This window comes from Alligator sinensis, unplaced genomic scaffold, assembly GCF_000455745.1.
Source record: "Alligator sinensis unplaced genomic scaffold, ASM45574v1 scaffold505_1, whole genome shotgun sequence".
NCBI lineage: Eukaryota > Metazoa > Chordata > Crocodylia > Alligatoridae > Alligator > Alligator sinensis.
Genome location: NW_005841940.1, coordinates 654450 through 677886, shown reverse-complemented (window position 1 = coordinate 677886; position 23437 = coordinate 654450). Strand labels below are relative to the sequence as shown.

At 42.8% G+C, this 23437-nt stretch overlaps 2 protein-coding genes and 1 long non-coding RNA gene across 3 annotated transcripts in view; 1 reads left to right on the top strand and 2 right to left on the bottom strand.

The window, feature by feature from the left end:
• The window catches only part of SPPL3 (signal peptide peptidase like 3), a 65520-nt gene extending 56854 nt beyond the window's left edge, over window positions 1-8666 (top strand). The window contains exons 7-11 of the mRNA XM_025199313.1: window positions 1215-1321; window positions 2385-2548; window positions 5207-5406; window positions 6393-6502; window positions 7265-8666. Of these exons, the coding sequence (XP_025055098.1) occupies window positions 1215-1321; window positions 2385-2548; window positions 5207-5406; window positions 6393-6502; window positions 7265-7336 (653 nt within the window). The 3' untranslated portion in view covers window positions 7337-8666. The remainder of the gene's footprint in view (window positions 1-1214; window positions 1322-2384; window positions 2549-5206; window positions 5407-6392; window positions 6503-7264) is intronic.
• On the bottom strand, window positions 5165-18027 carry LOC112549621. Its single transcript, XR_003093130.1, has 3 exons — window positions 14306-18027; window positions 7162-10039; window positions 5165-5293 (listed from the first exon to the last, which is right to left on the bottom strand). It is a non-coding gene; the product is annotated as an uncharacterized LOC112549621 (long non-coding RNA).
• A 2951-nt stretch (window positions 18028-20978) lies between these two features.
• ACADS (acyl-CoA dehydrogenase short chain) overlaps window positions 20979-23437 on the bottom strand; it is an 11179-nt gene continuing 8720 nt past the window's right edge. The window contains exons 8-9 of the mRNA XM_025199314.1: window positions 22590-22646; window positions 20979-21838 (exon numbers count right to left, since the gene is read on the bottom strand). Of these exons, the coding sequence (XP_025055099.1) occupies window positions 21686-21838; window positions 22590-22646 (210 nt within the window). The 3' untranslated portion in view covers window positions 20979-21685. The remainder of the gene's footprint in view (window positions 21839-22589; window positions 22647-23437) is intronic.

The window sequence follows — 23437 nt, the reverse complement described above, 5'->3', positions numbered from 1 at the left end:
ACTGTTCTGTAATTGTTTGCTTACCATTTTTCTCTGAATAGGGTCAAGAAAGGTAACATGACCCTGTTTCAGCTTTTAGCTCTAAAGCTGGAATTTAGCTTTTATATTTTCAATTGGGCTTCGTAAACACACAAACACCCCTGGAAAGAAACAAACAACCCTTACTCCATTTTCTAAACTAGTAATTGTGTTCAATCATTCTCTAGCTTCTTAAGGTATTAGAAATTTAAGGTGGTTCTATGGTATCCAGGTTGTAGGTGTATTGGTCTAGAGGCAAAAGGAATCAAACTTGTGGGAGAAGTGATATCTTTTATTAGACCAACTAGATATTTGCAAACAAATTACAGTAACATTTCTGTTAACCAGCATCTTACAAGCCGGCATGCTTAATTAACCGGCATGCCGGCTTGTAAAATAAAATGAAATCACAAGTGTCCACTGCGGCACTTCCAGTTTCTCTGAGCCCCTACGGCCTGGGGCAAAGCAGCCTGTGCTGCCGAGCCCCCATGGGTTGGGGGCATAACAGGCCGCGTGGGGCTGTGTGGGGCCCGCCTTCCTGTCCCGTGGAGCCCACAGGAGGGGTGGCGATGACATGGGATGGGCGGAGGGACGCCCCAGATGCGGCGGGAGAAGTGGTGGCCTGGGCCGCTCAATTAACTGGCATATTTTGTTATCTGGCATCCCCCATTCCCGGGGGATGCCAGATAACAGAGCTTTTATGGTATTTTTGTTCTGTCACTTGAAACAGTCATTTTACCTGCTCTTGCTACAAGGTTTTTAACCTATGACTAACATCTCAGTAGTTGATGTAGAATACTGCCGTTCAATGTTAGGTGAAGTTGCTCTGAATACATTTAGATAATAAAGATTTAATGCGAGGGGAAATAATTAATCCTCTTTGCTGCTGTGGGACATGCTCCTGTTGTGGATAATTAAAGTTTAGTTAAGTGAGATTGTACTCTGTACCCAACGGGTAACTCCTTCATGCATGTGCATTTGCTGTTGGCCTTGTATGTTTGTTAGGTATATTATTTTCTTTATCATCTTAAGTTTGGGGTCAGGGGAGGGAAATACCACTATTTGTAAATATTAGAAAGTCACCTAGTAACCTATTTGAAAGCCACCTATATTTAGCGCTATCGCTGCAAGTGTTGACCTTCTTTACCGTTACTGTAGTCTTGAATAATGAAGCAGTTTTCTTTACTGTTTTGCAGCTCTGGCTATGGGCCTGTGTGTTGCAATGATAGCCTTTGTGCGCTTGCCCAGCCTCAAGGTTTCCTGTTTGCTGCTCTCGGGGTTACTAATTTATGATGTATTTTGGGTAAGTTTTCATTCGGGTTTAAAATTTCTGCTGTCTTCCACATTTAGAATTTATTCTTTCATTTTTGCCAGCTAAAAAAGGTCCAGGATACAGAACTGCAAAGATCTAGCAGTCAGAAGATGAGCCCCTCTTAGTCCAGTCTGAGCTTTGCTTGTTTGAAGTGCTTATGGTAGGCTGCAGAGTCCTTTGCTCAGTAACCATTTGATATGTACAGAACTGCAAAAAGAACATTTTACTTCTGGTATGCAGGGAAGGCATGGCCCTCACAAATTGCAAAATCATGGCTGCAGATTAGAATGAGCATACACAAAAGAGCAGAAGTAAAGCCTTATTTGTCCAAGGAAACTGACTTGTTGCTGACTACAGTCACCAGCAGTGGGTTTCTTAAACTGGGAATAAAAGCTGGTTAACTGCTTGCATGGATGAGAGAAACTCTTTTCAATGCACGCAGAAATCATGGCTGAGACTGACTGGAACACACTTTTTATAACAGTGAAAAAGGGTTTTGTCCTACCATGCTACTAGTTAAGTAGTTTCCGGCACTGGTTCAGGAAACCACTTGCCAACCAACCTGTCGGCAATGTACCGGTGTTTCCAGTGTACCTAAGGTTCAGTAGAGTAAGACAGTTTTTTAGACCAATTTTCAACATTCTGTTCATTAACAAAAGCATCTGCAAGTGAGTGAAGAAATTCCACATCTGTTCATGCCCCTAGTTTACTATATTCTTCTCTTTGTCCATACTATTACCTGCCTTTGTGATCCCTGCTGAGTCCTTGTTGCTCGTCTATAAAGATGTGAAGCCAGTAGTTTGGGTTAAATATCCTAGGGCAATGGTTTCCTATTCAAATTCTTGAGGACAACTGGACTTAAAAACCTTTTTATCTGAACTTTGAGTAGACTTTTTAATTTTTGTATCTTCCTGATCTACCAGCCATCCCATATGTGTTCTGTCTCTCTCCTTGAACAGAGCAGAAGTCAGAAAAGTAATTAAGAGGATATAATTTGTTTGTATTGCTTTATAGCTGTAATTGTTCTGCTTCTAATTATTTTCCTGCATCCTAGGTATTTTTTTCTGCCTACATCTTTAATAGCAATGTTATGGTGAAAGTGGCCACACAACCAGCTGATAATCCCCTTGATGTTTTATCCCGGAAGCTTCACCTGGGACCAAATGTAGGTAGAGATGTTCCCCGTCTGTCGCTACCTGGTAAACTTGTCTTTCCAAGGTAAGACTAACAGGTTTTATACTGTATTACAGAACAAATGAATTCCCTCAGTTTCTCTCAAAATGGGTGCTACTAAAAATAAATCCGTGTTATCTCCTGTTTGATGTCACTTCGCTTCAGTTAGTTGTCCCAGGTTTCCTGGGAATTAGATGTCTGCATTAGATTAGTGGTTCTATGATGGGTCTTTTATCACTGATATATTGGGTTATGCAGAGGAAGGGACAACCATAGTACTCCAGAGGAGAATAACCTGGCCAGAAAGAAAATTTCTTCCTGACCACTGTTGTTAGTGGTTGGTTTTTCTCAGTCTGAGGCTTTTTGACTACTTATTTAATGCAGCTGTAGACTTTTGTCTATTATACAAGTCTGTTCCTTTTTTTGTATCCCTTCACTGTTTGGCTTTGATATTTTGTCACTTACTTCCATATGGATACGTGTCAAGTTTTGTTTTTCAGTTCTGATTGTTCTCCTTCATTTTTTTTGTCAGTTTTGTTTTTTCATGTTATAGGAGATGATAAACAGCTTCCCACTCATTCCATATATAATATATTTTATATTCTTCTAGCTCTGCAAGGAGACGCAACAAAACAGCCCAACATTTCTGCACCTCATAAACCAATTTGTACTTTGTGGTTTAACAATGACACACCCCTCTCTCTCTCTCTCTCTCTCCTTACATTTGGTACCCTGAATTCTCAAATGTTAAAATCAGCTTTGCAAAGTCCATCTGAAGTTCTTAGTCATCTAGTTGTGTTGCTTAATAATTGTCATCAGCTAATGCTTTTTACTTATTGACTCATTCTCCAGTTTAGTAGCATAATGAATATATAGTCCTTCAATATGCATAAAATATTAACATTTTTATAATTTAAATCTGGAGCTACTAGTACTGTTGTTTTCGCCGTGTTGAAAGTAGGCTATACGTTTCTATCTTTTGTTGTTTTGGGGGTGGGGCTTGCATCTTAGCCAGTTTCAAGTCATCGCAGTGCTGCTTCTCTCTGTTTGGACTTGTTTATTTATTTAAAGACTTTTTTGAGATAATTAATCTTTTCAGAGTTCAGGTATCAGCTGCCTCCTTTTTATCCATTGTTATCAACAGGCCTAAATAGTTTTACTAAATGCAAAAGGCACAACTTTCCTTTACATGAGATGGGCTGGTTTATCCTTTGTGATCATTTTGTGTTCGTACAGTCCTTAATGATCATTTTTACGATCTTCTGAAGTGAAATCTTACTGGACTGTAATTCCAAGAATCTTTGCATTTATCTCCTTTAAAGTTTCACTTGCTTCTCCCTGGTCCTCCTGATACAGTAGAAAGCTGCGAAAATATGCACTTAACTTGCTTTTTGGACTCCATCAGAATTCTTGCCCTACTGCTCCGTGTGCTCCAGCACAGACTTTCTTAACGTCTTGGTCTTTGTGAGTCCGTTTGCTACCTTAAGTTTTATGGAGAAGCCTGGTGGAAAGAGATCATGTAGTTTCATTGCAGTGCCCTTGTAATTGTTTGCTCCTTTAACTAAACCTCTGTTGATTCAGCAGAGCTACCAAACCTCATGAGCTGCTGTTTTATATTTGACTCCCTGCCCTTCAGGATTTTTCATTAATTCTCTCATTTTTATCTTAAATTTAACCTTTCAGCTGGATTTCCATTTTCCTCAAGGGATACCTGTTTAGCTTGGAACAACATCACAAACCTTACTTTTTAATCATGTGGGTTTTTTTCTTGCCGTGGATGTTTTGCTTTGTTAGGGCTCTGTTTTACCTTCAAGCATGTACAGTCTCATGAAGGGACCTTGTTGTTTAGGTCAAGGTTTTTCTTGCTTACAGGTTAGAATTTAGTATAATGGAGAGAGTTCTGCCTAAAGGTTTAACATAACTGTATTATGGTCTTTATTATTTGATGCCACACCCACAGTTACTTCCTTAACCACCTCTTGTGTATAATTTAAGACTGGACTCTGAGTAGCTTCTTCTCTTGTGTTCTACCATTTGCTGTTTCAGGATGTAAACATTAAAGGTGCTTGAAAAATTGCTTATCTAGGCATGGTCCTAATATAATATGAAGTGAGCTTCTTGTCACTATAGATAGGTCATTGAAGACTCCTGCTTAGTGTGAGCTACCTTTGAAAAACGTAACAATATGTTAGGATGCATAAGGAACGAGAGTATAAATAATAAAATGAATGTCATGATGCCTTTAAATCAGTGCAGCCGCATTTGGAATATTGTGTGTACTGTTCGCATCATCCAAAAAGACATTGAGAGATTCTGAAGACAACATATGCTTTAGTAAGGGCACAAGCATTTATTTATATGAAGGGAGACAAAGGCAGGTGGGAGTGTTTAATTCAGTGCTGATGTGCATAGCTGCCTCGATACCATTAATGCTTTCATATGCAGTAGAAGCTGAAGTGCCATCATTTGGCACTTGAAGAGATCCTTACTGTCAGAAGTAAGAGTAAAAAGAACTCAAAGTACTTTGGTGGTGATGGGATCACCTGCACCTGTCTTAACAGCTGGCAGTTTGCCTCTGCCATAGAGACAAGTCATGCCAGCTGGAAGTTGGGGTGACTAAAGGAGCAGAGTGTGAAGGGAATGAGGGTCTAGAGCTAGTCATCCAGTGTCTCGGACATGCACCCAATCTGAACGGTTATCCAGTTCCACAGGCAGCCACTTCTCTATGCTGGGTATTGGAGACATCGTGATGCCAGGTCTTCTCCTCTGCTTTGTCCTGCGTTATGACAACTACAAAAAACAAGCCAACAGTGATACCTGCGGTACACCAGGGCCTGGAAACATCTCAGGACGTATGCAGAAAGTTTCCTACTTTCACTGCACTCTCATTGGATACTTTGTAGGTAAGGAAAAAACAACAGCTGCTCAGTGTACAAGAATGGGCCTGTTATGCTAGGTTACAAGATAATATGAACCCATTTGTGAATGGACTTTTAGGGAACATTTCCTGTCCTTCCCCTTCTTCCATCCAAATTTCACTGGGGCAACCTGGAGAAAAACTCCTTACCCCGTTCTTCTCATTGCAAATATATTAATGCAAGGGTGGAATATATTGTCAGGGTAATTTCTCTGGTATTTTGTGGAGATTCACTTCAGTACTGAGGAGGAGAGTTGTAGGGGTTATAGATTGCATGTTAAAATCTTGAGATGCATTGTGCTGGAAAAGAAGTTTGATAGTTCAGAACTCAGTGTTTGTACTTTTGTATGAACCTTTCTACAAAAAAAATCCTACATTTTTTCACTTGGTTGACATAGCAGTCCATCTCCCCTTCCCCTCTCCCCTAGTTAGATAGATTTGTCTCTAAGGCACAGTGTATGCATATAATTTAAAACTTCTGTGGCTTTCAGTGACAGAAAGAAAAGACTGCATGTAAAAAAAAAAAATGCACAAGTTCCTCCCCAGTCTCCTCCAGCAAGTGCTTGAGAGATTTGATTCCTAATGTGAGAACTTCCTATTTGACCTTTCATGCTTCTATCTATGGACTTCAGGTTGAATAACCTCAGTTGATATCAGCTGTCACAGTAGAAATTACACCAGTGCAATCTGACAGATTTCAACTGACATTTGTTTGTTTGAATTAATGTAATTAGTTTAACCCTTGAGAAGGTAAATCTTATGTTTAGTTTCAACAATGTCTCATTTTAAAAAGTAATTCTTTCACTTTTCTTTCATATCCAGGGAAAGTCATAGTGCCTTGTCCACTGCTAGTAGAAAAGCAAGTTAATTCTTCCCTTTTAACAGAGCTGGAAGATGGGATCCTAGTGTGGGTAGAAATGAGAATCTATGTACATCGCTAATGGAAACATATCACTCTTTTTATTCTTGCAGGTCTGTTAACTGCAACAGTGGCTTCCCGCATTCACCGGGCAGCACAGCCCGCCCTGCTCTATTTGGTACCATTTACCTTATTGCCACTCCTCACCATGGCCTATTTAAAGGTGAGATTAGTGTTAACATGGTCTGTCGGAAGTTCTGCCTCCTGCATGGGAGTATGTAGCAGTGGTGACATGGAAGCAAGTTCTTTCTACTTTTGCTCACTTCTCTGAGGGGGTGTGATAGTCTGTTTTACTCACTCTGATGTCAGTGATGGAAAACTGGATTCTCATTGCTATAGTCATGAAACATTGCTGCAGGGAACTGATTAATGAAGAGTTGATTTCCTGTCCAGGACATAAGATAAACTGTATTTTAAACTCTCAGTGAGTATAAATTAATCTGATTGCAGTGTAGTAAAGGGCATTCTGTTTTAAATTACCTGCTGCATAGTGGTGATTTCCCTGGGCCTGCTTGTCATGAGGAAGTGTGTATGCAAAGCTGTAACACCTGGAGGGTGGAGCAGATTCCTTTTGCACACCTCATGCCAGGTCAGCCAGCTGGGAACTTAAAAGCTCTTTGCTTCAGAGAGACTTGTTGAAATACAGACCTACAGCTCTGAGCACTGTGGCACTGGGCCTACCAGCTGAGGTATCTCTGATCAGAAGTACCTTTCAGGTAGAACAGGCCCCCAGATAAACAAGTCTTTACCCAACCTGGAAAGGATTTTCACTCTTACTGTATCAGAAGTGTAGTGTCTCCTAAAAGGTGAGAGCAGATTTACCTTAAGACAAGACACCTAAACACACAGGGCTTAAAGTCATTGAAGATCCTGGGCTGTTTGATAACTTCTGAATGAATTTGCTTTCTTGCCTCCCGTTCCAAAGGGCGATCTTCGTCGCATGTGGTCTGAACCCTTCCACTCCAAGACCAGCAGCTCCCGTTTCCTGGAAGTATGATGCAGCAGATAGAAAGTGACTGGAACTTCTGCCTTGGTCCTTTTCTCAACTTGAGCATTTATTGTCACCTAAAGCTGGACTGGTGCTGGGAAAGGTGCCAGTTTATGGAACTTGTATGAATGGACTTTATATTAAAAAAGGAAAAAACAAAAAAGCAAAGGTTTTGGAGCTCTATTTGATTCCTCTTATCCCTGCAGATGGGACCCTTTGTGTGACTGCAGCCACCTCCCTTTGCTCCTTCCCCTCTTACGGATCAGTACCAGACTGTTACCTTTGCAAGAGAGGAGACAAACTTTTAAACTGAAAACGATCTGAAGTTGTTCAGAAACTCGAGAACACTAAAAGGAAAAAATAGTTAAGCAAACTGAAGCTTCTTCAGAGAACCCTCATGTACATTGGGACCAGTTTCCTGTTGGACTTCAGTTTTGAAGAGAACTGAGACAGAAGCTCTTCTGTCACTATATGGATTTTTTGTTTTGTTTTTTGGGTTTTTTGATTTATTAAATATTTCCTGTGGTGTGAGGTGACTTATTAAATCCACAGACATTGAGTGACTTCTTGCAGTATACATATAAGAATTTGTTGTAACAAGTTACATTTCCACCCAGATGTCATGTTGCAGTGAACAAGGGCACGATTTTTATACATATATATATACACGCATATAGATATATATATGAATAAATAAAAAGGAAAAACCTGCTAAGATCATGCTACGTAGCAGACAGGGGCTTGCTGTAATTTTTAGCATGTAGAGCAGTTTAATATGGCTTTCTTGTATATGAACCTACAATAAGCAACTGTTTTCTCCCTTCTACAATTGAACCTGCAGTTAAAAAACAGTGTAGTATTTGTACCAATTGTACTCATGGACTCTAGGAGGTTATTTGATTTTGATCAATGTAGCAGACTAAGGAAGAAAAATGTTTAAGCCCCTTTCCTTACCCCTTTCTTTTTTCTTTTCTTTTCTTTTCTTTTCTTCTCTCTCTCTCTCTCTCTCTAATACAAACGTCTCACTTGCAGGTTTTTAATAGTTTTCTTGACCCAGTGCATGTATTATAGCAGCAATTGTCTTTGTGCTTTCTGATCATAGTAATGTACCACTTGTAAATACATTTTTTCTATTTTCTATTTTTTTTTGTATTTTTTGCACTTTGTTTCATTAGTGTGCTGTATTTTTCCAAGCCCTGGCTCCTTAAAAAAAAAAAAAAAAAGAAAAGAAAGAGAGAAAAAAACAAACCCTGTCCTTTGCTGTTGTGATTGGTCAAAGTTTGTGTGTTGACTGCTTTGTACCTAGGAGTCTGTTAAAATGTGAATTTTTCTAACCAAACAGTTCTGGTTATGTTATTTGACTGACTGACTGAAAGAGTAATTACTTCTAAGGTCCCTAGAATTTGCACCTCATGCCAACATTAAAGTGTTTTGATGAAACAATTCTGGGGCATGCACGTGTGAGCTTGTGGCTCCTGCTACTTGACACATGGATTTGGGGGGCTATACTGGTTGATATGAAGGGGAGAAGCATTATTTAAAAACAATATCTGATTTCCTTCTAGCCACTATAAGTAGTGATGTCATCCTGTTTGATAACAGGATCTCACTGTGAAGATGAGGAAATTTCTGCACAAGTCATGGTAAGTCATTCAACAAGCACTCGTTACGTGTTTTGCATGGGTATTATTTCTCTACAACTGTTTTCTTGTTTGGCTCTTCCCTCATCCTAGAAAATTAATTATATTGAAATTAAACAAACTCAAGTCCCAGATTCCCCTCCCTGCTGCATTCCTGAATGCTTTTAAGAGGTAGCTAATTCTGTGCTGTGTGTCAGCTGCTTCTAGTTTGACTTCTGTCTTGGTACAGATGGAACATGGTTATGGAATGGCAGATCTCATCTTCCTGCCTTTAAAATAAGGGTTTGAAGCTGAGCTAGTGCTACAGACTGGATAATAAGCACCTTCTTTTTTGACTCAAATATGCAGAAGGCTGGGCAGTTTTGTGTAAATTGTCACAGGGCTGGAAACATCTGTGTAAACAGCCTGTGATGATCATTTCTGGAATGAAGCAGAATCCTAACGTCATATTCAGAGAGCCATATTCACTCAAGAGCAGCCTAGAGGTTTGGAATTTATAGCTTAAAACGAGACGAGCTTTAAATCTCCTCTTTAATAAAAGTAAATTGGAAAATGAGAGCAAGGGCTTCAGAGCAAGTGACACTGAACTATAAACCTGAGAGTGTACCTCCTGCAGCAGCATGTGCCCTTCAATCTATCATAGCTGTGGCTAGTACCTCTGCTGAAAAATGCTTTGAAGAAAACTTAGAGCAGGGATATTTTCTGTTTGTAAAATAAGTTTCCCTGGATTGAATGAACTACATTTTTCTAATGTACACAGACATGGTTCAGACCACTGACAAGATTGTCAGAAGCAGCTTCACTCATAGCCCATTCCAATCTTCCATATACAGAAAATTGTGGAATTTTTCCATTACCAAGACAGAGATCTTTTTAAAAGGATTGTATGACAGCTGCAGAGACCTTGCAGTGAGCTCAAAGTAGGGTTTATTCCAGGTTAGGCAATGTTGCTTTCCTTCTTTGGTAAATCATCAGGAATCTGCAGTGGAGCCCTTGCAGATACCTGAGCGATGCAGTAGACTTGAGGTCATGACAGTCCTCCAAAGTGTTGATCTCTTTGTTGATAGCCATGCTTTTAAAAATACAAGAAAATAAATAACTACTTAAGCAAACACTTAATATCTAGCTCTGGCAGAAACCAGCATGTCTCAGGATATTTTGAATTAAAAAGAAATGCCACAGATTTCCTTTCTTCCTCACCCAAACAGTTGTAAGGAGGGGAAGAGTTGTCTGGCTCTGACATGGCATTTGGGTTTCCAAGCAAAGAAGCTGACTGATAACTTCAACACACAACAAAGACTCAGCAACACGAGGGAAGGAGTGTCTCCCTGACAACTGCTTTTGAAGGAGCTGCATTTCACTCGGAAACCTGATATTGGGGTAGAAGAGTAGTTTTTTCCTACAAGACTTCTTTTGTCTGGGAATAGCTCTGCTGAATTTCTTTGACTAGAAATCTGTATGCAGCAGTGAAAGCAGGTTTGACTGGCAACTGCTTGGAGGAGATGACTTCTGCTCCAAATCAAACCTTGCAGAGCCACACATTTGTTCCAGATGGATAGCCCCAGTTCAAAATGCACGTACAAACAGGTTATTAACGTTTTACTTTTTTCACCTCCCTCCAAAAGCAGTTGGGTCTTATGAGCTCTGCTAGAAGATGAGGACAAGAGACAGCTTATCATATCACTGGTGGTATGGGCTTGCTTCTGTTTGGTCCTGGCAAAAAGTAGCCAGCGCACAGTTTCCAAACCATTGGACTTCTAAGAATTGTCTTATTCCTACTCTTGATTAACCAGTGCTGGAGTGTGAATTCACTGGATCTTTAGCCTTGTGTATGAACTCACTGAGATGTTTGACTGGATTAAGATGACACTGAAGAATGGATGTGGTTAGTCACTAGCAACACCTTTTAAGACTTTAAGAACATTTAATAGGACTGAAAAGACTGGAGGATGAGTTTCCCTAACGCTTATGACTCTGTGCTGATACAATCCAACATCTGCATCTAATAGAAACTTTTCCTGTAATTGGCCATTGCCCAACATGCTCCTCGCTCCATCCTCTTAAGCCTGAGAGGATATTTGCTTTGCACTATAAATTTGTCTTCTCAGATACAGCATTTGTTCTGAATACTTCTGTTGGGATGAATGCACTGTGCAATCCCATTCTCAAAAACCTGTGTATTTCCTTAGGGGGAACAGGTACCCAAGTTTGCCCACCAAAACAATCATGTTCCAGAGTATTTGTTTGGTAATCTGTTACACACATCAGAGCCTTTTTTTGATTAGCCTTTTTTTTGTACTCCAGAGTTTGTTTTTTTTTTTGTTTTGTTTTTTGTTTTTTTAAATGAAACACCTTGTGGTTAAAATCTTAGGCCAGTTTGTTGCGATTTCTTAGTTGGTCTAATGAAAGGTATAATCTCTGAAACAAGTTCTAGAGTGTTGCATGAAGAAACAAAGGCACTTTAGCCTTGTATTGAAAAGTAAGTTTGATCATTAGCAGGATATTGTTGCCAGCCTTGTGGGCTTTGGGATACTGAATTCTTTGTCATCTCCAGGTAAAACTTCTTGTTCAGAACAAGTCTGTGGGATTGTCACCTGTAAGTATTCTTGTAACTCATGCTGTTGTACAGAAATGTATGTTTGTTCTGCTTCTACCTGTTGTTGACATCGACATTGGCTTTTGCAACATGCCCTGGTGATTTGTTGCTGAATACTGGTTGGTTATTCATGTGGACAGGAAAGAAGCATTTTTTAACTTCTTCAATAGCTTTGTGGAGGGAGGAATGGGGTGATCAGATCCAAGAGCACTTTTTTGTTTAGACCTTGAATTGTAGAGGGAATACATCAGAGTGAGGTAGCAGGAGGGGCCTAAGTGCTGCCTCCCAGCACCATACCTCTGTCCTATCTTTCTATGTAACTTGCTTGAGACTTACCATGCTGCTTCTGCAAGTTACAACCTGATGCAAAACCCATTGAATCAGTAGAAATTAGATGGATGTCTGTTGATTTAAATGGGCTCTGGACTGGGCCAGTTATCCTAAGCTTAGCAAAAATTGAGTGGTATAATATCATTGGTGTATCTTACTGTTGTTCCATGCATTATACCCATGACCTCTTAATTTATCATCTGGAGCATAACTGTATAAAGTAGGATAACTCCCTGGAAGTGTAATCAAGGAACTGCTGCTTCATTGAATCAAAAGGTTGCATTATTATTGCAGATTCTCCACACAGTTATTTTTTGCTTTGAAATGCTGACTTTTATTTGCACATAAGAAAGAAACTAAACAAGAGCCAAACAACATGAGAGTATCGTTGTTATTCCCATCGATAGTGTAATCATTCTCACTAGCCAGTCAGAATCAGGAACTAGCACTTTTCCTGTGGTTTGGGCTGTTTGAGGAAGATTACAACTACAACCCAGTTTTTAAACACATCATCTCATGTTACTGAAACTATATCCATGTGTCAGCTAAAATAACCAAGCTCCCTAACCAAGAACGCTATAAACAGCTGCTGAAGTCTATAACATGTAGGCAATGTTGTGTTTCAGACCAATTAAGTTCTTAGACTATTCGGAGTAAGCCGAGGTCCATAGAGCAGGGCTGTAAAAGGCATTACACTGGCATGTTTATCCTGTTTCTTGGGCCAGGGCTCATCGAATGTGCTGAGCCAGGCACAGGAAATGGGGACTTGTATACAACGTTCAGTTCAGCAAAGCGCATAATGTGGATCCTGCTCACTTGGCTCTGCAGACTTCTGGAGGAGACCTTAGTTCCTCCATTCTGGGGTTACATGGCAAATCTGTCTTTATTATCCTGCTGCTCTCAAAATCCATTTGTATTTGAGACCTGTACAAAGTGACTGTAGTAGAACCAGCTCCCTGGGGCTAACTGTGCTTCAGAGGGTGCATGCAGCAGCACAGTAACTGCTCTGTCAGACATACCCTGTGATACATGTGGCCCAGACCCCTCAACTACTGATGGGTAGTCCAGATTTTTACCTGTCACTGCTCAGTTTTTCCAGCACTTCTCTTCATCTGAATTTAATCTCTCTCTCAAGTGCGCTTGGCTTCCTCAGCCCCCCTCTGGTCTTTAATTCTGTAGTTAAAATGGAAGATGCTTCTGTGCATTTTTTCAGGAATAGCCTAATGAAGATGCAGTTTTTGTTACTGGAGAAAATTCAGAAGGGTGGCTTTGGCAATGACAAGTGCGAGGCAACTGGAAATAGTCCAGATCCTCAGCTTGATTGTTTTTTTTTTTTTTCCTTCCTGGCATTTTGAGCTCACTTCCAGGAAAGCCCATACAAGTGCTCTTTGTTACGCTCAGGAGAGGCCCTAAAAAGGCTGGTAAATAGACACTGAACAAGGATTAGTTCAGCATTCTAGAAAAACTCTCGTCATCCTCCCTTCTTTTCGGCTAAGCCCTGTCTCTGTACTGTGGCCTGTCTAACCTGCTTCTGACTTCACATGGCGAAGAGATGCGGTTATAATTGCACTGCTGCTGCTTCTAATTTTTAGCATCTGTTGTACTGAAATGGCCTCCTCTGTGGAGGCCGAGTACTGCTGAGAGTGAGCAGCAAAAACTGACCTGAAAAGTTATGTTTTCAGCCAGCTTGCAGAAGTATATGCGACTCCATGTGGCAGCCTGCGCTAGGAGCTCAACGCACAAGGATTGGTTACGCTGCTGCTGGACCTTGGACAGATTCACTGAAATGTAATTGCTCTGGATACAAAACAACTTTACTCACAGAGATGAGAGCATCTGTTCTAGGCTTTCAGGCTTAATAGCAGCAGCCTCTCTTCTGTGGTAACTGTGGGCCAGCCAGACCCTTCTGGGTTTATAGTAAAAACAGACCCTGTGTCCCACTTCCTTGTGCTACCAACCCTCTTCTCAGCAGTTCCTTTTGTCCTTGGCTCTTTGATCTAGCAGACTGTTGGCATCTCAGGCTGAGCATCAGACTAGTCTGCAAGCTGCTTTGGCTTCTCTGAATTTCCAGAGGTTATCCAGGGTCTAAGAGGTCCTACTATCATGTTTCCCCTCTTTTGTGTGTTTTTTTTTTTTTAAATTCAATTAAATGTATCAGCTGGTTGATTGCATGCTGTGGAATCCACAGCTGAAGTGCACTAATCAGTAAGAGAGACAAGCTTATTTTGTAGCAAAAACACTGCTGATTGGAGCTTGTTCCTAGCAGAGTTCCCTACAAAAGGTCACTGGTGTATGGTGGGACAAGCACCTACCAGAACTGGTAATGAATCTGAATTTGGTTGTGTGCTAATTGCTTTGTGATGCTTTTTGGGAAATGGCCTTGAACTGGAACATTTCTCATTCATGGCTCACCTGGAAGGCTGTTCCTCCTCGTCCTGACAGAATTTTGGGGTTCCATAAACACCTGCAGCTTATTTGAAGACACTGCACTCATTCACCTGAAGTGGCATCACAGAACAGTCTCTAATGCTGTGCCTTCCAGCCTTATTGAGTCTGAGTGAACCAAAAATAGGAAGACTCCATATTAGGTTGTACTTCTACAGGCCCCCGCTTGTACAAAAACTATCAGTTGGGATGTTCCAAGTACAACGAGCTTTAAGCAGTTAAGAGCCTGGATTTTAAACTCTCTTAAATAATGCTCTGTTTAAATATGTTTCCAACTGCTTGGACAGACAGCATGGACAGCATTCAAACTGTATTAGAAATGCAGGTTGGCCATTTCACCACCATACTGGCCAGTCATGTGTTGTTGAACAAATTCCTATGAGCTCTGGTTATATACTGTTTTCAAACTCAGTTACCAACACAGGCAAGAAGTTCGTGCCGTAGAGTTCAGGGGAGCAGCATGGCACTGGGTGCTGCGGTAGGGACAGCTGTGCATATTGTAAATTTAACTGGTTTTCTTTTTTCTCCAAGTGCTGCCCAACTCTCCTATCAACTGCCCAGAGATGGTTCATTAGCACTTTGTTCTCCTTGCACCCAGGGACAAGCATCTGTGAAAATACAGCCCTTCCTTGCATCTGTGCTACTGGCTGGCAGACTGCTTTCAGGTGTGCTGAGAGAAGGAAACAATCATCCAACAAGGCAGTGCCTGCAAACTGTCGAATCACCTGAGCTGCTTTGTGATCTCTTCCTCTGTGTACAGTAAAATGTTTAATGGGCCAGAGGTTTACTGGGTCACTAGCAGCCTGCTACTGCAGGAGTGTTCCCTATTGCCCATCTCTTGATCTTTAGTTCAGTCTAGCTGGAAATCACACTGAGGACTTCTTTTAATCACTTCCTGGTAAAGACTTGTCCAATAGCTGTTTGGGTCAGAAGTTTTTGAGCCCCTTTGCAATTTGTGTTGTGCGAAGTAATGAGAGGGCACTTGGTGCAGGGGGGAGCAAATGACTGCTGGTAGTTAAGGGACTCCCCTTATTGAGAAGGGGAAGACCTGGGTTCCTGTCCCTGCCCCAACAGGAGGGGTTGAGGGGGCCCACTTCAGCTGGATGTGCTCTTAAGAGATTCCTTAAAGGTTCAAATTCCCTCACTCAAAAGAAAAACTTGAACCTAGATCTCCCACTGAGCAATGGGGTAAAAATTGTGCTTTTCATATAAGGTAGAAGGCAGGGCTTTTGTAAGGAACCACCTCCTTTGTCAGGTGCTACAAATAGACCTGCAAGGAGCAGGGTTCTACACAGAAAGCATTATTACCCCTCTCTCTTCATACAGGCTGTTAGACGTGGTATGAGGCCACCTCCCAAGTAAAATAGGTAGTGCATAGTTCTGCTTAAAGAAGATGGATCTTTCTCCTCCCATCTTTTCTGTTCTTGATCTGTCTTCACTGCTCAGTTAGCTGCAACTGGTAGTTAGGTAATGGATCTCATTCACTTCCTACCTACACGTGAAGCCTCCTCTCTTGCAAGTTTAGTGATGTTTTCATGGCATGTCCTCTTTGCAGTGAGGCTACAAGCTAAATGATGGAAGTGCTGAAGGTCCTTCAGTGCTTTCACACACAATTCACATACTTCTGGGAGGAGACTCATTCTTTCCAGGTCTTTTTCAGTGAATTGTGGCTCAGATAGTATGACCCAAGGAACATTGGGATAGACCCCTGGGTGTTGTAGTGTCACTGGGTGTGGGGGTGTGCAGCCACTAGCAAGGGCACTCCAACCCAGGCATGGCTCTGCCCTGTAGCTCTTTGCATGCAACTGGGTTAGTCTGCAGTAAAGTCTCTAAGTGAAATAGGAAAGGCCTGAGTTTGGTGGTTTGTTTGTTTGAGTAAGGAATACTTCTACATTAGGTGTGATGAACCAGAATGCCTTGGCTCTCCTTTTGCCTGTGTTGAGTTCAGCTAAACTCAGGTGAATAGAGACCACTGCTAGGCTTGTGTGTGCGCTTTTCCAAAAAACCACGGGAGAGTTATGGTGCAAAATCTCCCAGTTGAAGGCTTAAAATGGGCAGGTCCCTGCATGTAGTCATAGAGGATGAGGGCAAAGTTTCAGCCATGTTTCCTCACTGAGGTTAAAGGACTCCCTTAAATGTTCCAAGGAGTTCTCCAAGTACATGTGAGGCCAGAACACAGCCATTGCCATCCTGCCCAGCTCTCCCTGCCCTACAACAAGAAAGGCTCCAAGAGTTCTCCTCACTCTTCTGGTCTCCCTGGTTGCTCCCCTCGTTCCCAGTGCTCTGCCTAGGATCTCATTTCCTGTTCACTTCTAGTTTCATGGGGCAAAAAGCCAAGCCCTGTAAAACAGAATGGAAAGTGTGGCTTTGCCTTTCTTCCCCCGCCCCCCAGCATAATCTGACCATGACCCGATTTCCCCTTTTCTGGGCCCCAGCTTTTGGGATTTGGTTCAGCTCAAACAGACAAATACAAACGTGACTTCACCCTTAAGCAGCGCCTTTCTGCAAAAGGCCTGGCCCTGCCTACATGTATTGCAGGCAGATTTGTGCTCCTGGGGGAAAGGTGGTTTTCTCAAAATACCCTTCCTCATGTTGCAAAACTTGTTTGTGCTTTGCTCATGCAGCAGCTTTTTTGGTTGCAAACTGTAAGGAGCAGGCTGGGACATAGCTAATTCAATCCAACAGCAGAGGGAACGGAGGTGTGGTGGCAGCTTGCTCCTGTCAGCTCCTTGCCTTGGGTGCTGTGACAGGCTTTGAGTGCAATTGTTGTCATCTTTCACATACCCCTGAGCATGTTCAGTTGGCCAGCTTACTGCTTGGAACAGCAGTGTTGTAAGAGTTTAAGATGCACTGATCCCAGGGCCTAACTATGACTGCAATTAGGGAATTTACTGCAATTTATCCACCATCATCTTCCCACTCTTTGTAAGATTTTTGCTTTAGGTAGTGAGAGGGAAGCATGGGTGGAATATTTTAAGTATTCATTGTCTCAAGCCTGTTTATGGCCCGAGTGACTGGAGAGACTGTACTACATGGTAGGTTAGTAAGGAAGCTGTGGGCTCGGTGCAGCACACCAACAGCTAAAGCTTAGGTAATTTGATTGGACTGCTATGCAGTACCCAGTGGTGGAGGAACAGGTAGTTGCTCAAATAGCAACTACAGCCGAATCCTTAAGCTGTAACATCTGATGTCAGAGCTAGGGTGAGGCCTGTTCTGATGCCATCTTTGGTAACCTCTCAGAAGGAGCAGGGTAGCAATAATGAGCACATGCTAATGATGAGTGTTATGATCAAGCCACTGGTGACTAAGAGTGTAAGGCATCGTGCCCTCCCAATGGCATCAGCAGTAATGCATGTTAGACCTCCCTGCTGGTATTTGCTTTTGCCTACAGAGACCCAAGTGACAAGAGCTGAGAACTTTGACCTTGCACTGCTTTATTCTGCATCAGAAATGGTAAGCAAGGAGCTGCAACTGTTTAGGGAATGCTCTCAGGGTAACAGCTAGCCCCAGCACCATGCAGTTGTTTCAGAATTGCTATATTGCAACGGGATCTTTGGCTCTTAGAGGAGGCTGTATTCCAGTTTATTTGTCACATTTGAATGGCAGGCAGTAACTTGAGCAGTGGTATCTGCATGAATCTGAAGTCAGACAGGAGGTATGGCAGGATGACACCTTAGGGAAAAACTAGTTCAGAGAGGCAGGAGCTTTTACAGGCAACAACCTACTTTGTCAGATGCTAAGAAACTTTGTCATTGCCTTGGACAAAGTAGGTTGTTGCCTGTAGAAGCTCCTGCCTCTCTGAACTAGTTAATTTTAAGGTGCTGCCCTTTCTGCAAGGCAATAACATATGAGCATGTAGGACTTAAGCACATCCTGTCAGCATCATGGGCACCTTAGCTTGTAACAGCAAACTTAAGAAAAAAAGATCTTTGTTTCAGTGACTGGTGTTTCATATGACCACAGTGAGCTGGTAAAGTCTGAACTTCTTAAAACTCTTTGTGAATCATTTGGAAGAGGGTGGGGAGCTGAGCTGTATGGTGAAGTATGGATGATACTAAATTTGTCAGTGTTGAACACAAGGCCTGTGAGGAGCCTCGAGAGGTTAGAAATGCAGACAGGAACCAAAATGAATCTATTTTGGAAGACAGCCAGCAATGATTCTGGAGGAAAACACCCTGAAGAGGAAACTTGGATGGGAGAGGGGAACTTGTGGGAGTGTTGGAAGGAAACGAACTGGGAGGAGAATGGAGAGCAAATCACTGTGGGGTTCAAAGCAAGTCAGTATCAAATAGTGGGACAACTAGATCCTTTCGGTGACTTCATCTGCAATACTTTGTCCAGTTCAGGGCACTTCAGTGCCAGAGGTCAACGAGAAATGTGGGTCCTAGAACTTGAAACATTTTCCCATGTGCTTGTAAGCTTGGGTTGGGGTGATTTAATTTTACTTGTTGTTCCTGCCCCCTTTCTCTCTAAATTCCAGGTTAGAGGAAACTGGTCAGCTGCACACAGTAAGTCTGACTCTGTGACATCCTTTATGATACGACTTGCAGTTTCCCTTTAACAGGCTTTGAATATCTGGTTGCTGCCCCTGTGCCGAGCAAATATGCAGCCCTTGTGGTCTTGGCTCACTGGATCAAGTTGTCCTTAGTTCTGTGGGTTTTTTGACCAGAAACACCAGGCCTGTTCCCTTGGCTGCCTGAATAAGCTTCCTAACACTGCTTACTTGGCACTTGATTTCAAACCTCACAAGATTTGTCCCCCTAGCACTTAGGTGCCCTCTAGTGGGATCCAGGTAAAATTAACACAGTACGGTAGTGAAATCTCAGGGCGTTACAATCTGCTCTACACATGCCAGGGACAGAGGCCAGTTTGGGGAGCACATTCTGATTTGTTATATCGAAGGCAAACTTGCAGTTGCTGATTCCTGAGTTGTGTGTGTGTGTACTGGTGACCCAGCTGAGAGGTTTGGCCTTTGCATTGTGGGGCTAGGATAGGGTTGCTTCCCTGTAAACTGACAGGCCTGAGAGCTTTCGGCTTTTGTTCCTTTCTCCTAAGTGGAATGCAGAACTGAACTTCTAGAAAAAGAAAACTGCCTGCAGAATTTGCTAACAACTGGCATGCTTAAATAGTCTTTAAACTACACAATTACTGAAGCTCTTTTTCAATTGAGCTGAGCTGCCACTAGTTCAGGTCCAGCCCTGACATACTCAGTGCCAGGATTTCTAGCAGGGTGGAGACTTGATATTTTTTCTGTTTATTCTGCCACTTACCCTTTGTGCAGATACTTTCTTGGTGCAGAGGAAGAATACATGTCCCCGAAGCCAGGAGGTATCTGGCCCAACTGCTGTCACCCTTCCTCTCCACAAAGGAGGGAGCCAAGTCGCATGAGTCAGATCACTAGAGTAACAAGGTAAAAGCACCTTAAATCTAAGGGTTGTGTGCACTTACTGCAACGAGGACCATAGTGTGGGAAACCCAGCACTGCAGCAGTGGCTCATTACCCACCTTCATGAGATGGCACGTGGACTCTGCCAGCCTTGCATCTTAGGGTGGCTGCAAATTGTTGCATTATAATGTGGATCAAATAAAGGAGGTGGGAGGGGCTGAATATTTTGTTGTGTAGCTGTCTGTTCCCCTTCAGCAGCAGGAAGATTTATCCTGTGGCTAGTAGGAACTTTGGAGTGATGGAAAAGGGCAGTAAAATCCTGAACTTGTGCTGGGCTGCAGATTAGATGAACCTTCAGGTCCCTTCAACCCCTATGATTGTGCTGCTCAACCTATTGTCTTAGGTCATTCATGTGTGGACACCTACTAATAGCCAAGTGGTTTCAGCATCTCACCTAGCTTGTGCCTTCCCCTACCCCTCTCCAGCAACCTTTAAATATACAGGTGCTTTAGAAGAGAGGCAGATCTAAGGTTTATGGGCAGCTGGTATAAAAAGCACCAGTCTCAGCTCCCCATATACCATGAAGGACAGCCAATAACCCATGTGGCAAGTGCAGAGCAATAAATAGAGCTCTGATTTAAAAGCAACAACTGGATGGATTTGAGTCTGTGTAGTGAGACTGTATATCCTTCTTCTGTTAGAAATACAAGGGGCCCAATTCCATTTCACCTACTGGGCATCTAAGTGGACTTAAACAGCACTGGAAATAGAATGGCACTCAAGTTCCTAAGAATTACCACGCTTATGTTTGTAACACACTGGCACCTCACCCTTAAGACCAAGTCGGAGAAAAGCAGTCAGGGAGAGGAAGACCCACCCACCCTTTGTAGTAACAGTTCTTCAGAGTCTTAAGCGGGGTGGACTAGACTCTGTCCCAAGTGGAGTGGGAAGAGATTAGTATCAAGTCAAGCAGTGGCTCTCTCAGGTCCAAAAGCCAGGACATCTGTTCCATTTTCCATGGCTTTGAGTTTTAATGTCTCCAGTGCTTCCTGTACACACTGCCTCTGCTACTTGAATATGTGACTGCTGTCAGGTAGGCCTCCCCTCAACATACCATGTTTAACCCATCCTGGTTTTTAGAAATGAAGACAAATGTGTACTCTTCAGATGGAAGTCTGCAGACACATCTTTGCTGCCATTAGTAATGGAAATACTACAGATGCAGGCAAAATAATGAGCTCTTACACAGCAAGATTCAACATGTGCAATTCATTAAAAACCACCATGAAGAGGTAGTGCAACAATCAGTCTAGGGTAGTACAAATGGACCTTACTCTCAGTTGGTACCCATGACCCCAATGTAAGTAACCTTTAAGGAAGTTCCCTTTGTGCTGCATTCCTACTGTCAGAGCAAAAATCTACAAGAACAGAACACGCTACCTCTCCCATTTGGACTTTTCACATTAGCTAGTAATTAACCCCATCATTTCAGTTTAGCTTTGTCATTGGCACCAGGTGAGGACAAATTACCTTCAAGTGATGTGACAGGTATAGGAAAGGCTAATAAATGCAACCAGTTATTCAGAGATCAGAATCAGAGCCATCCTTAGCAAAATTAGATATGATGGTAAACTGTGTGCGAGTCTGAGGTAGTGGCAGCATCTAACACCAGCTGGTGAGTGCCTTGGTCAAAGCAAACACTCCCTTTTAAGAGCCCTGAACCCTCTTTTACTCTGAAGGCAAGCTTGGTGGTAGAGCCGTTCATTTGTCACATTTATAAACCCAGAAGACATGAAATTTTTTTGACAAATTGTGTGTTGGCCAATCCCTTCCCCATAGAGAATCAGCCTGTTTACCAAAATGATTGGTGGACAGATGAAGGCATTTTCACGTTCTCTCCTCCTCCCTTCTGCACACCGGTTATTAGGCACTTAGACTGGATTCTTCTCCAACTAGCTGCTTTAGCTCCGGTACTCCCTCAGCAGCTGACCTGCTATCACCAGTCTCTGGATCTCACTGGTTCCCTCATAGATCTCTGTGATTCGAGCATCACGGTAGTGCCGCTCTGCTGGCATTTCTGTCACGTAGCCCATCCCGCCTAGAATCTGGATAGCCTGAAACAGGCGGCAAGTCACAAAAAGAAGGTCAGTCAGAGGAATGGGACAGTCATCCCAGAAACCCTGTGTGTTCCCTTTGCCTCACATGGGGCTGCCACCATCATCCAGCCTCCGTTGCTGAATGACCAAACAGCACATGGGAGGCAGCAGTACTTGCAAGGAACCCCCTTTCTCTAGGATCTTGATTTCACTAGCCATCAGAGCTCACCCAGCAAGACAGAAGACCAGGGACAGGATGAGGTGCAGCTCCTGCTGCACAAAGGGCACACCCTGGTGTTACCACTTGCCCCTTCTGTAGTTTCAGTGGGAGCCACTGTCAGCAGTTAGGTGCTGAGTGGAACAAGTGTTACTGACTTAAAAATACTTGAATAAGCAGTGGCATCTTTAGTCCTCCCCAGCAGTGACCCTGCTTGTGCCTCCAGCTCTCCCCAGGCCCTGCTGTCTGTAGCCTGAAGCAGTGGACAGAATAATACAGTACTGCTGAATGGTTGTAAGCGCCAAAGCTAGAGAGTTCCTTGGGTAGCATGTGAGCTACATACACCCCCACCAGTATCATTACCGTTCTAGGTCAGACAAGGACGGACACAACTGAACACTTGTCACCCCTGCTCTAACCTTTCTGTCTTCTGACAGGAGAGGAGCCCTTCCCCCAACCCCTACTGGCCTGTGATTTGGGGTGGGGAAGAAAAGGGGGGGGGTGCAGGGGAGAAAGAGGAGAGGAGTGGTAAAGAGTTCTCTAGATAATTACCTGATGGGAAATGGCAGTTGCAGCCTCTGATGCAGCCAGCTTGGCCATTGCAGCTTCCTAAAACACACACGCACGCACACACAATGCATGTTGTTAAAGCTGCATGTCTGGGCGAGGGGACCAGCAGTCAATGTTCCAGGGGATGCTGAACTTGGTGAATGTGCCCAAGGCAGAGGCATAGAGTTGTGTGGATTCTAAGCTACAATTTCAGCCTCCATGGATAAATCATCCCTCACCTTCTGAGAAAGATCTGCAGCTGTGGGAAAACTGGCCGTAACCAGAGAGAGCAAGGTGGGGCCTGGCGAGAGAGGAAGCCAAACAATGCTCTTTACCTAGCATGCATCTCCTGTCTAGGCTGCCTTATACACCAGAGCTGCTTATCACTATGGGGTACTGCATGGAACACAAAGCAATGTCATACCACATCAGGCCAATGGTCTGCTTTGGTCTGCATCCCACATCTCTGTGGCTGGCACTCGAGGGTTTAAAGGAAGCTGTGAAGAATTATTTGGATGAGTTATGTACTAATAATGTCCAACAAATGTTTCCTCCTCACACTAGGCAGGAAATGGGTTCATATCCAATTCTTGTAGCAGTGCTGTTCTTAACCAGTGAATCATTTTTGAAGGTTGTACCCTCAGTGATATGTTTTTAGCAGTATGTTTTTCAGATTAAAGAGAAACGGTCCATTTTAAAGTAGGAAATGGTATATACATGTATGTATGTTTTTTTGGGAGTGTCTTGTTTACTATCGTTGCTGTTAGCCTGGAAGGGAAAACATCCCTTGCTTCATGTAGTTGAGGCACTGGACAGCCTTTGGTTGGTCTGTTCTCTCTGCTTGTTGGGAT